We start from the raw sequence: 14,291 nt of genomic DNA, 5'->3' as shown, positions 1-14,291 counted from the left end.
ACAGAAATATTTTATTCTGTAAACTTTGACCATACGATCGAAGAAAAAACGGTGTCAAAGACGGCTGGGGAATGACAATCGATGATAATTTTGGCGAGGTCAAGCTCAAGACGCCATTAACTTGGCACATACTCATATTTATTGTTTAATACCGCCTTAAGAAAGTTGTAATTTATTTTATATCCAGTAAAATTATTTTTAAATGGTATAGTTAAAATTCCAGAAAAAATAACTTTTGGAAATAGTTTTGTGTTTTTGCAAACGTCCTACCCTTTTTTTATTTTTCTATACTGTTAGTTTTTGACAAGTTGTAACAGGGGGAAATTTTGAGGGTCGGTTTGATGAAGTAAAAGGCGATAGTTTAAGTTCCTCGTGTATTTCTCTCTCTCTTTTGTACTCTTTGCTATAATGGCTAGAAAATTATATAAATGATTTGCTGATCTTAAATATTATGGATAAATCTTACCTAGCACCAATTTAATTCATACAAAATATAATAACTAATAAGATGTATGGTGAAATTTTAAACCACAGGCTGCCGTCGTTATTTGCAAAAGTTAAGAATAAATGTAGAAGTAAATTTACTTAAATCGAAGATATTTTTTATCCGCATACCAGATTTATTTAATGAAATGGGTATAAGCGGCGACATCTACAAGACGGATGTTTGAACGCATTGAATATTAATAAGGTTTACTACATTTACACTAAAATATTCCCATGTAGTTCAGCAATTTAACAACAAATAATCAATAACCTAATATGTGTTAGTATAGTATTTGAGATACCTGTCCTTTGCCTGGTTTTAGAAAGAAGACATCTTTATAGAGGGCTTCATAGGCAAATCAAAATTACCAATCACCCTCTTATTGTGACGTCATTATTTAATGAGGCCAACGTGTGCTTCTCGCAATAAGGACCTCGGCATCCTCCTTAGCTTGTAGTAATACAATTTTTGCCTTTTCTGTCAGACAGTATAGCTACTATGGACTCAGTAAATAATATTGCAGTAGATGGCTTTCTTTGCATACTCATCGGTCTTTCTACGCCCTTGATGGTTCCACAATCACCATGTTCGTTCACGAAATTTTGTTAGCAAACCTCAGATTCCAATTCAGCACCCCCAAAAACATAATAAATAGGAGAAATTAGAACTACCCCAAAGCTCTCCTCCAAACGGCTTTATTGAGTACAGTTAATATGACTCTATTAAAAGTTTTCTTTTTTTTTGTTTTAACCCCTATGGAAAAATTTTACATTTTAGGTACTTAAAAAAAAACAATAAAAAATTTCGCAATATTTCCAAAATTACTGATGACCAATAATTAGACGACCGAGACCCCTCATTTAAATTCGTTAATTGCATTCAACTTCAAGTGTTCATTAAAAGATATTTAAGTAAATAAACAAAAAAAGAACAAAAGATTTCGAAATCGATATAAAAATGGATTTTTTTATCTAGACGTACTTTAATCAGCCCTATCTATTTTTTTCTCTTCCATGATCAAGATATTCGTTTGCATGCATATATAAAAGGGGGTAGAATTTGATAATTGTAGCATAAACAATCATTTTCGGTTGTGTGATATTAATATATTTGATATTAATAATATTCAAAAAAATATCATCAAAATGTGTACCAGAGACGCAGCAGCTGAACAATTAACAAATTGGCAGAAGGATAATGCAGTAAGTTTTAGAAACTAAAGAAAATTAAAAATTTAATTTCAACTTTGCTGTATTTACTTACAATCTTCTTTTTGCAAAATTTAAAGCTTGAAATTGAAAGTAGTCAATTTTTTTGTTACAACTGAAAAATTTCAAAAAATATTTATTATTCTTAAGAATTCGCTCATCACTATTTAGGATATACGAGGCATGTTTTTTAAGTAAGTACCGTTTTGGAATTAAAAAAAAAAAACATGCAAAGATATCGCAATAATTTTATTTTTACATGAAAACCTGTACCTTAATCTACTTTTCTACATAATTTCCGTGAATATTGAGGCACTTGTCATAACGTGGCACCAGTTTTTCAATACCCTCCTCATAAAATTCTACCGCCTGACTGGTTAACCACTGTATCACAACTGTTTTGACTTCTTATCGTCTTGAAGACGCTGACCGCCCAGGTGTTTCTTCAAGTGCAGGAATAAATGGTAGTCACTGGGCGCCAGATCAGGGCTGTATGGAGGATGATCTAGAGTTTCCCATTTAAAAGATTTGATGACATCTTTGGTCCGATTAGCCACATGTGGACGGGCATTATCATGCAGCAAAACAATACCCTTACTCCAACTTGCCACGTCTTTTGTTTTGGATTGCACGGCGCAGATTGTTCAATATCTTACAATAAGATGCTGCCTTGATTGTCTCATTACGCGGCAGAAACTCCACTAGCAATACTCCTTTTCTGTCCCAAAAAACTGTGCACATTATTTTCCGGGCAGAAATTGTTTGCTTAAAATTCACTGTTTTGGGTGATGATGAATATCGCCATTCCATGAACTGTTGTTTCTATTTTGGTGTGACGTAGGCCACCCATGTTTCGCCACCAGTAACAATTTTGTCTAAAAAATCTTCACCTTCATTGTGGTACTGCTCAAGGAAAGTCAATGCACTGCCTAAACGTTGGGTTTTGTGCAAATCCCGCAACATTTTCGGAACCCAACGTGAACACAATTTCCGGTAATTCAAGTTCTCGGTCACAATGCGATACAAAACACTACGAGAACATTGAGGAAAGTAGTCGCACAATGATGAAATTGTAAAGCGTCTGTTTTCTTTCACCTTTTCGTCCACTTTCTGCACCAAATCTTCATTAACGACCGAAGGACGCCCACTCCGTTCTTCATCATGCACATTTGTGCGGCCATCGTTAAATGCTCTCACCCATTTCCTTACCATTCCATCACTCATAATGTTTTGTCCGTAAACTTCACAGATCTCACGATGAATATCGATCGGTTTTACGCCTTTAGCACTAAGAAATTGAATGACAGCCCGTACTTCACAATCGGCGGGACTCACGATTGTCGGAGGCATCTTAAACACTCAATAAACAACGTATACAATGAAGAATCAGACTATACTGGCGTCTGTGCATAGACAAGAGATGCAGGTAACTAGCGCGCATGCGCGGAACGCCGACCGTAGCGCTGCGGCGGCGGAATCGCAAAACGGTACTTACTTAAAAAACATGCCTCGTAGATTACTTTTATCAATCATGTAAAATTCGGAGCTAGTTTTAAGTTATTTTTTATACACTCTAACAAATATTTGTTATTCTTAGGACACTATTGGTTATGCCAAAAACAGTGCAGGAATTGGTATAGTGAATGCAGACACTAGTTTGACGATCGGTGTGAGGGGTGTGATACCTCTTAGGGATTATCAAATGATGGAACACTTGCAACATTTTAATAGGTAACTGTTCAGATGATTAAAACTTTAGTTTTAATGCTGATGATCTGCATTACAGTATTTCGTTAAATTATAAAGATATATTTTTTCAACACACATTTTTATTTAAAGAATTATAAAATGTTGCTTCTTTTAAATTAAAGGGAACGTATTCCTGAAAGAGTCGTACATGCCAAAGGTGCTGGTGCATTTGGAGAATTCACATGTACCGCTTCTTTAGAAGATTACACTGTTTCTAAGGTGTTTGTGGAAGGGACTAAGACTCCTATTGCAGTGAGGTAAGACAAAATTGCATTTATAAACTTTTTGAATTCTATACAGGATGAATTTCCTACGATGTTCTCTGAAACTACTGGAGATAGAGAGTCGGTTAAATGGGGAAAGAATTGCAGTTTTGTGGGGTCATAAATATGCGCCTTTCAGATTTATGAAAAAGTTCATGGCTTACTAGATATTTCGAAAAAAACAAATTTCGGCTATTTTAAAAATTGTCCCTAATTCTATTATAAGCTATTTTAGACAAAAAGTTTTCAGATAAAAGTTGTAGATAATCACATCCTTAATGAGATGGTGTCCTCTCTTTTTTTCTAAAGCCTGTCATTTTTGACATATCACACAAACATATGTTTTTTTTAAATGCAAACCATAGTTGGCCATGACTTCATAAAAGCGGCATTTTTAAGCTTTTTAGCGATATAAGCTATAATATGTTTTCTTCGAAAAATTACTGAGTTATAGCCAATTCTTATAATTTTTAAACAATTTCACTTAGTTAGCCATGGAAACAAGTTCAATCGCCGTTACTCTCAGAAATGTGAAGCTGGCACATTCAAACTTTGTAAATTAAAATAAACAAAAATTGTAAATATGAATTTCTCAAATGAAGAAAAGCGTGTAGATACTCGCGCATCAATAGAGTGTTTCCAAAATGACTTTCATTATGCCCCTCCCCCCCTGCATAAAATGTTAAAAATTATTGATATCATAATAATATAAACTCAGGGATAGGAAGAGGCGGACTAATTGCATGGGCCTCCTCGATCACCTGACCTACCCATTTTAGATTTTTTTATGCGGTATGGTTAAAAATAAGGTTTACAAAAGAATTTATGAATTAAGAGAGGCACTCGAAGTGGCGGTACGAGAGAAGTTTAATTAAGCCAACCGGCCCTTTTGTGAGAATAGGTAATAATTCAGTTTTAAAAAGATGTAACTCAAAACAATGGCGGATATTTTGAACATTTTCTAAAATAACTTAAAGTGTATGCAGTGACTGCAGCGATATTATTTTTTTAAGTTTTAGTTTGTGTAATGTAAATTCTAAAGAACTGTTTAGTAATATATTCTGGCTTTTTATAAGTTATAAATCACAATAGAATAAGAATGCCATGCAATCTAAGTGAAATTATAGTCAAGGAAGATAAGAATTGGCTATAACTAAATTTAACTTTTCTAACAAGTCTTGAAAATCGTTCTCTAAAAAACATAACATTCACCGGTCAACGTATCCTCGAAAATGTATGGTCAAGAAAAGTTGAACCAATAATCTTACACGCTTTTCTTCATTTGAAAAATTCATATTTACAATTTTTGTTTACTTTAATTTACAAAGTTTGGATGTGGCAGCTTCACATTTATAAGAGCAAAGACGATTGTTTCCATGGCTAACTAAGTGAAATTATTTAAAAATGATAAGAATTGGCTATAACTCAGTAATTTTTCGAAGAAAACATATTACAGCTTATATCGCTAAAAAGCTTAAAAAATGGCGCTTTTTATGAAGTCATGGTCAACTATGGCAGATATGTCAAAAATGACAGGCTTTAGAAAAAAACGGAGGACACGATCTCATTAAGGATGTGATTATCTACAACTTTTATCTGAAAACTTTTTGTCTAAAATAGCTTATAATGGAATTAGGGACAATTTTTAAAATAGCCGAAATTTGTTTTTTTCTAAATATCTAGTAAGCCATGAACTTTTTAAAAAATCTGAAAGGCGCATATTTATGACCCTACAAAACTGCAATTCTTTCCCCGTTTAACCGACTCTCTCTCTCCAGTAGTTCCCGAGATACCCATAGCTCACCCTGTATAAATCATTAGAGAAATAATCTACTTGGATAAAGCTTTCTCAAATTCAAATATTTTACTGTTTCTTATACATATTTGCTAATACTTAAGTTAATACTCAATTAACACTATAAAACTTCATTCCGAACCTAGCAATTAGTGGTTTCAATTAGCGTAGAAGTTTGTTCCTTTAATTTCAGTGTAAGCATTCAGAACGTTTAATTTAGTGGTAGTCATTTTTAATTAGAAGGAACAGTTAACAAACTTATGACTTTTCCACTAAGTATACTTCAAAATTTGCGGGGAATGTTATTTTGACCTTTGATTATCATTCATCAAGAGAAATTGTGGTTAGAAATCAAAACTTTATTGTTTTATAAGCCAAATATTTGGCTTTCTCTATTCTCTATCTCTTTCTCTACTTCTTCACACAACTGACCACCGCAAGCTGTTACTAGGATATTCTATTAATTTTAATTGTTTTTTAGACATTGTGAATAATCGTAAACTAAAAAGTATAAAGTGTAGATAATTGAAACCACTAATTTATTCCACTAATTGTGAGATTCTGATTGAAGCTTAAGTCTACTGATGCAATGAATCTCTAAATTTGTGACTAAAACTACTCTAATTTTAGATTCTCATTAGTCAATGGCAGTTTGGGATCTGCTGATACTGTAAGAGACATCAGAGGTAATGTATATCTAAAAAGTAACATGCTTATATGTTTTTATGTAAAATCTCTATGAATATCTTCAGGTTTTGCGCTAAAATTCTACACCGAAGATGGTATATGGGACTTGGTAGGAAACAATACTCCCATATTTTTCGTTAAGGACCCTATGCTGTTCCCTATGCTTATTCATAGTCAGAAAAGTAATCCTGTCACCAACTTGAGGGATTGGGATGCTTACTGGGACTTTTTGACGCTAAATCCCATGACCGTATATCAAGTAAGTCAATTTGAAATTTAGAAATAACTTATTCAGTATTAAAATTTTTTTTCGCAAGAAAAAAATCAGGGGAGTGTTTCTGGAGTCGAACTATACTAACAGTCAATATACCTGCACTTATTTCTGGGACACCCTGTATTTATCTTCTAAAAATCGAACTCTATATACCTATGAGTTTGAACAAATTATATTACTATATAGAATGACATTTTTTTCACAGACTTTGCGTCTGTATGCTGACAAAGGAATCCCGAATGGCTACAGATACCAAGATGGATATGGCTGTCACACCTTTTCGCTCATTGACAAAAACCGTCAGCTAACTTGGTGCAAATTCACTTACGAAACCAACCAGGGTAAGTGTCTCTCAGTTAAATATTATGTATACAGAGTGAATCTTAAATAAGTGCGCCTATTTTTATTATTTGTTTTTTAATATAGGTACAGTTAAATAACATATTATCTTCATAATATGGCAGCATAGGTAGAAAAAATACAGTGATTCTCAAAATGTAAATAAAAAACCAGGTTTGCTTTATATAAATTTTCAAACTTAAATAATTCGATTATTTTGAACTTAAAAAAACGGTACGTCTACTAGCCCTGTGTAAAAACATGTGCACTCATGTAAGACTCACCCTGTATTTTAAAACGCCTACTAAACCCAATGTAGACTGAAGAATGATGTATGTTCAGGCGATACTTGGTCATCAAAATAAAATAAAATCTCGCGTTTATTTTATGTATTACTTATAAATTTTAACAGAAATCTTCTGAATTCTCAAAGTTAATTATTTTGTAGGTACTGAAAACCTCGACACAGATGAGGCTGTAAAATTAGCTGGTACAGACCCTGATTACGCCACAAGAGACCTATACAACTCTATAGCCAATGGAGACTATCCATCATGGACGTTCTATGTACAGCTCATGACAACAGATCAAGCCAAAGCTTTGGATTTCGATCCATTTGACATAACCAAGGTAAATTCGTAAAAAGTTTTTATTTACCTCAAAGAGAAAAGTAAACCTGGAGTAAATAGTACCAAATCTGTGATTGGTTCTTTGTGAAACATCGTTGAAGGCCTTCAAATAGGAAGTTTTGGTAAAAAGTTGAATTTTATATAAGTTACTTTGAAAGATCTAAAAACGAATTGTGAAAGATTTTTTAAAGGAGAAACGGTAAGGGCTAGAGAAAAAGTTCAAATTGTTGTCAAAAAGTTGTTGAGCGTCCAATTTTACATAAAAATGGTCTCTATACTATTTTTGCTCAAATTAAACTTAACCAAGATAGGGTGGCTAGAATCTAGAGAACATCTTTTATTGAAACCAAATATATTATAAGAATATATTGCTAGTACCTACCGCATTTACACAATGAGTGGAAAGTGAAGTAAAGGAAAATAAATAGGAATATCAATCTTGCATAAGTCGCACCTTTTTCGTTCAACAGGATTTTGTTTCAAATCTTAATATTATTTCAAGTAAAATGCCATTTAACCATCGTAATTTTTTCGGAAGTTGTGAAAATCATATTTTACACAAAATTACTCTATTTGGTACCTTTGATAAAAAGAAATGTGACATCGAATTTGACAATGACAAAATCACATTTTTGCTGGTATTTTAATTGTAGCTTTCTCTGGACCGTATTATAAATTTTTAGTAATTTGAAGGTAGATTTTTCGCAAATAACATTTAAATAACGATTCTAGATGAAAGTACAAGTTATGCATCAAATTATCTAGAGATATAATATTTGACATTTTCAAAATATACATGGAATTTCCTAGGGATGTCCCGTGTTCCGATGCACCACACGGTATGTTTCGGTTAATAATTTCTTCTTCTTCTTAGATTTGGCCTGAAGATGATTTTCCAAAGCAGAAAGTGGGAGAATTCGTGCTGAATCGCAATCCAGAGAACTACTTTGCTGAAATCGAACAATTGGCCTTCAGTCCCAGCAATTTGATACCGGGCATAGGAGATTCGCCTGACAGATTGCTACAGGGCCGTTTGTTTGCCTACCAAGATGCCCACAGGTACCGCCTGGGTGTCAATAACCGTCAGCTAGCTGTCAATGCACCCACCAACGGTGTAAGTAAACAATTTAGTTATTAAAGTCAAATACGTATTTCTAAAAAAGAATTCGGGGATTTTTGCCACAAAAAGAAAATCTACAAAAAAAAGTTTTTTTTGTAAACACCACTGGGTTTAATACAAATGGAAACCTTTAAATTATTTGAAAATTTTGAAATTGATTAAAAAATTATTTGTAACGTTTGAAAAAAAAAGAATATGTTCTATTCGGAGTAAAAATGTACTTTTTGTGCCTCCCTGTAATGTCGGACTAGCTTTACGCTGGTCCGTCAAACGTACAGGCTCGTCAAAAAAGTATAACTTTTACTCCTAATAGAACAAAACACTATTGTTCGGAAATAGTTTTAAGTCGAGCATGAAATTAGTGTTATCTAATGACAAAGTGTAAAGTACTTACTGCAGATCGAAATGTCGGTAGAAATTTGGAAAGAACTAGAAGATAAATTGGATAAGTTGATGAACATACAACTATTTCAAAAAAAATACAAAACAGCAAAATTTTCTGTGACAACGATTATAGATTCTCGGGAATGAAGATATAGTCAATTAGAAGAACCTAGTTCTGCACTAGAGTTTGCCAATGAAATGTATTCGAACAGCGAATTTTTGTCACTTGTACAAAAATTTCATAATAAATCTTGCCGTTTAGAGGTCTAATTAAATAAAATTAGTAATATTACTAATAATTAAATGAAATTACTTCAAAAATCGGTCCAACATTTTAATTGATGAAGTAGATATCCGTCCTATTGCTGCCAAAAGTCACTAACATTTTTCCGAACAACCAAATTCTATCACTAACTATGTTTTGAATCGGAGAATAGATTGCAAAAGTCATTAACTACGATTTCTGGCTATTTATGTTTTATTTTAATACCGAATAGTTACTAACTATAACATCTTTATGCAATGCAAATCATCTTTAGACGCATTTTTCTCGGAAGTAATAAAAAGTAAGTGACTTTTGGCAGCAATGGGACGATATGAAGTAGGTATGTTAGCGTTGTACAATTTTTTTTGACATTTAAGCTTCATTCACAACCTCGCAATTAGTGGAAAAAATTAGTGGTTTCAATTACACTTTATACTTTTTAGTTTACGATCATTCACAATGTTTAAAAAACACAATTAAAATTAATAGAATATCCTAGCAACAGCTTGGGTTAGTCAGTTGTATCCATAGAGAAAGCCTAATATTTAGCTTATAAAACAATCAACTTTTGATTTCTAACGACAATTTCTCTTGACGGAAGATAATCTAAGGCTAAAATCATATGTCTCACAAATTTTGAAATATAATTAGTAGAAAAGATAAGACTTCGTTAACTTTTTCTTCTAATTAAAAATGTCTACCACTAATTTTGATGTTCCGAATGCTTTACATTGAAATTAAAGGAACAAACTTCTACGCTAATTGAAATCACTAATTTATTTCATTAATTGCGAGGTTCTGAATGAAACTTTACAATTATTTTTCGATTTAAAAGTATTTAAACAATTACAACATTACAACATTACACAATTACAACACAATAGCAAGTGTAATAATTTATTTGACGAATAGATATTGGGTATATCTGTTATAGAAATGTTTTTATAGTTTTCTAGGACAAAAACTTGCCAATGCTTAATGATTTTTGTGGCCCTTATCAATTATTTTTTTATATATTAATGACTGTTCGACATTTCTGACATATACCTTTATTGCCTTTATAGACTGCTAACTTCCAAAGGGACGGCGCCATGTGCATCTACAACCAAGGCGGAGCACCAAATTACTATCCCAATAGTTTTGGAGGCCCTAACCCTGATCCAGATGCGGCGCAATGGACCAACCCACCTCAGGAATTCTCCGGAAAAGAAGACTACTATCCAGAATATTACCAGGATGATAACTATTCCCAACCAAAATCATACTGGGAGAACGATTTGGATGATGATGAAAAAACAAGAGTGGTGAGTTTATATTTTGTGAATTCTGGAATGATTTCGGACTCTTCCATCAACACGTCATATAAAAGTACATTATTTCAGGTAAATAACTTGGCATGTTCCCTGGAATGTACCAAAGAAGATATTCAAAAAAGAGCAGTAGAAGTTTTCACCAACGTTAGTGAAGATCTGGGTGACAGATTAGCAAAGGCACTAAATTTGGACAGTGTGAAGGGTCAACTTAAAGCTTAAAAATAATTACTCATAATTTAATAGCTTCCATGATGATCTTTTAATATGTATGTTTATTATGTTCTAGAGCAAATTTAATGAAAAGAAAAAAAAATATGGGGTGATAATACTAAATATGATTTGTAAAATTTCAGTAAAATAAAATTTAATACCTAAGTCTCTTTGTTTGATTAATTGGTCAACTTAAGCCATCTCGTCATATTAAAAACTAACATAAAAAGTAATGATATAATTAAAAAAGTGCAAATTGCTGGTAGCAACTTCATTTCGCTCTTAAAAATTAACCACGGCATGTGTTGACATGAACCAAAAAACAAAATGTGACATGGTTCTGACCGAAAAATAATGTTTTAGGAAAATTTGCTAACGAAGTTATTGCACAGGGTATTTTAAAGATAAGGTAAAAGAAAACCTTCGATTAACCCTGTATAATAAGCCAAATACCGAAGTTCATAAAAAATTATTTTACGATTTAAAGTTGATAGATTTATATACAGTTTGTTAAAAAATTCATGGAAATAGGGCTAAAAATAAAAAAAATATATAGCACTTGACGCAAAAATTTTTGGTTGCGTTTTTTGCATCTGAGTATAGTATAAAAATTAAAAAGTGTAAAATTTGTAGGTAAAAACTGTAATCTACTTTAATAATGAATTAAATTATATCCATACTATTCTACTATATGCAGCCAAGTATACAATTTAGATAAGACAGACAACAGATGTTCCTAATGACTTTGTTTACATCGTTTAAAAGTGACGGACTTTATGGCGAAGGTTGCTTTAAAAAAACAAATAATTCTGAAAATAATTATAATCTAAGTAAATGAAACAATAATAGCACAATAAGTATGTGTGCGCTACTGACTTTTTTCTATTGTTAGCACATTTGTGTAGGCCGTTTAATGCCAATTAAAAGTTATCTCTTGATGTTTTCTCGATTTCGATCTCCTTGATGAGATAAACGCACTTTTATTAATCACAATTAATAAAATTAAAATAATAAATTATTTATTTATTTAATCTAATTTATTATTACATATTATTAAAATTTAAAACATTGATGTTCAATGCATGTTTTAATGTAAATTAAAAAACTATGTAAATGCTAATTAAAATGGTACTATGTAAATTAAAAAAAGTATTTAAGTTACATCGCACATTTCGTACTTTTGTGTGTGTGCGTGCTTTGTGTGAAATTAATGACGAATATGGATATATATACAGGGTGAGTCTTAAATAAGTGCAAATATTTTCAGGGCTCGTAGGTCTCTATAAAAGAAACTTCTCTTTACCGTTTTTCAAATAAGTCCAAAATAACCGAGTTATTTTACTTTGAACATTTCAAAAAAATAGTTTTTTGCTTAAATTTTGAGAACCACTGGATCTTTTCTGGGTTTTCTTTCTTGTAAATTTAATCTTCTACCTATGTTGCAATATTAGGAAGAAATGATGTTGTTTAACTAAAAACTAAAAAAAAATCCAAGAATTTTTTTAAAAAATTACAAATTTTCAAATTTTATTTTTCGTGAAAAAAAAACTCATAATCGTGTTTATAGGGTACTACTAATATACTACTCCAAAATATTTGCACTTATTTAAGACTCACCCTGTATATTGAGTGAAGACCCGCCTATACATGCGCTGTCACTATTCTCACTTTCATCAGCTGCTGACTGACGGGGTTCTATTATCGACGAGTCTGACTGGTTTTATTAAGAAATATATTGTTTTCACTATTACCTTTCAACGTTTCAGCCTTCAGAAATCACTCTGAGTGACATCTTTTTGACAGCGCGTTTGAGATAGCGCAGACGCTTTGTGTGCACACACTGCTCTGTCTGACTGTTATATTTCTGTTTTACATTGCATTCGAATGTTATCTACAAATTTTCAGCCTTCAGAAAACAGTTTGGAGGTGTTAATTAAAATTACTCCTTCTCCAAACCAAACCAAACAGCGTTGTCAAGGTCTTACGTTTGTACCAGCTCTGTTAACATTTTGCTGATATGTATTTTTTTATTATTTCACCTCTTAATTAAATCTATTATGTACCTTTTTCAAAAGATACAAATTTTTAAAATAAAACTTTCGTAAAGATATAAATTTATGGCTTACGTATAGCGTCAATACAATAAAAATACGGAACGAATATGGAATGGATATGGATTGAAAAAGGAAAGTATAGTGAGAATCAACCTTAAGGGTTCCTTTTTTTTTTCATTTTGAGGTACGGGACCCTAAAAAAATAGTAATTTTTACGTGAGGAATCTCCCCACAAGGAATAGCACACGTTTTTTGAAACACACTGTATAAGATAAAAAAATATATATTTTTTTATTTTCCCATGAGTGCAAAGGAAGTTGTGGCGTTGAAAAAGCCACGAACGTCAGAGAAGTGCAATTTAGAGATTACGAAATGCAATCATATTATAATTTCCGTAGCGATAACCAGCAAATAAGAAAAAACAAATCACAATGGTAATAAAATATTGACGGCCTTGACGGAGATGCATAACGATTTTTTTGTTTTATGAAAATCTATAAAAATGTATAACTTATTTTAATTTATTTTGAAATGTTATAAAATATATTGATATTTAGTAATTTTATTATTCCACACTTCCTAGAGATGAAATTAAAAAATAGGGAGAATAAGGACAGTTTCTTCGATTTGACAGAAAAAATACAGCAGGACCAAAAAAAACGCCGTCAAAAACGTCTGAGTAAATCTCTAGACATCATTAACTAGAGATTGACATATGACATTGACATATATGTTCTGTCAAGAGACCTGTTATAATTCGCACTTTATTTCTGCTAAACAGGGGTAAACAGTTCCTTGGTGGTTGTATAATTAGGTCTTGTGTGTTTGTCTATTTCTCCAGAGGACATTCTTTTGATCTCGCTTCCTTGATTCACAGTTTTACTGTATACTTTAATCCATTTTACCTGACACGTAAAACGTCATGTATATATGGGACTTTAATAATCCATTATTATACAGGGTAACCCAAATATTCCGTGGATATATTTTTGCAATTAAAATAAGTTGATTAGACACAATTTACCTCTATACAAAAGTGCTTCGTTTGTCCGCTAGAGAGCATCAAACTTAAGTTTGATGCCAAAGCAATTTATTTTGATTCCAAATATACAGGGTGGCCCATCGAAAACGTTCCGCAAGACATAACGGCCAGGGCAATTTTTTTTTTCAGAAAATTCAAAAACACGTCAATTTTGTTTGTGAGGGGGACAACTTTTGCCCCAAAAATGATTGAAAAATCTTCAACCCTCTAAGCGGGGGTGTCATCCCCCAATTTTTTTCAAATGGAAAGGGGGTCAAGTGGTACCGCAATGAAAAGGGCTTTCTATTCTCTATATTTTCCGGCTTCGTTTTTGAAAATCGGTCGAGTCATTGGGAAATTATAAAGGATTTAAATTTGAAAAGTTTATTTAAACATTTGTCAGAGTAAATGATAAGGGTAAATTCCTTCGACCAATTTGCTGTTTTTTCTTATTATTTCTAGATGTTTACGCATTTTTTCACTTGCCACAAAG

The 14,291-nt window shown here is 32.2% G+C and overlaps 2 protein-coding genes across 2 annotated transcripts in view; one reads left to right on the top strand and one right to left on the bottom strand.

The window, feature by feature from the left end:
* Positions 1–14,291, bottom strand: part of LOC115886016 (mannosyl-oligosaccharide alpha-1,2-mannosidase IA) — a 130,222-nt gene that overhangs the window by 47,500 nt on the left and 68,431 nt on the right. The gene's annotated exons all lie outside the window — the stretch shown is intronic.
* On the top strand, positions 1,549–10,889 carry LOC115886017 (catalase-like). Its single transcript, XM_030905047.1, has 10 exons — positions 1,549–1,689; positions 3,293–3,426; positions 3,567–3,701; positions 6,133–6,188; positions 6,255–6,448; positions 6,669–6,804; positions 7,251–7,432; positions 8,306–8,545; positions 10,265–10,504; positions 10,583–10,889. Exons 1-10 carry the CDS (start codon positions 1,633–1,635, stop codon positions 10,730–10,732), a joined length of 1,524 nt encoding a protein of 507 aa, XP_030760907.1. The 5' UTR covers positions 1,549–1,632; the 3' UTR covers positions 10,733–10,889.

Source organism: Sitophilus oryzae, unplaced genomic scaffold, assembly GCF_002938485.1.
Source record: "Sitophilus oryzae breed Bouriz unplaced genomic scaffold, Soryzae_2.0 scaffold_466_pilon_pilon, whole genome shotgun sequence".
NCBI lineage: Eukaryota > Metazoa > Arthropoda > Insecta > Coleoptera > Curculionidae > Sitophilus > Sitophilus oryzae.
This window is presented reverse-complemented; position numbering and strand designations above follow the sequence as displayed.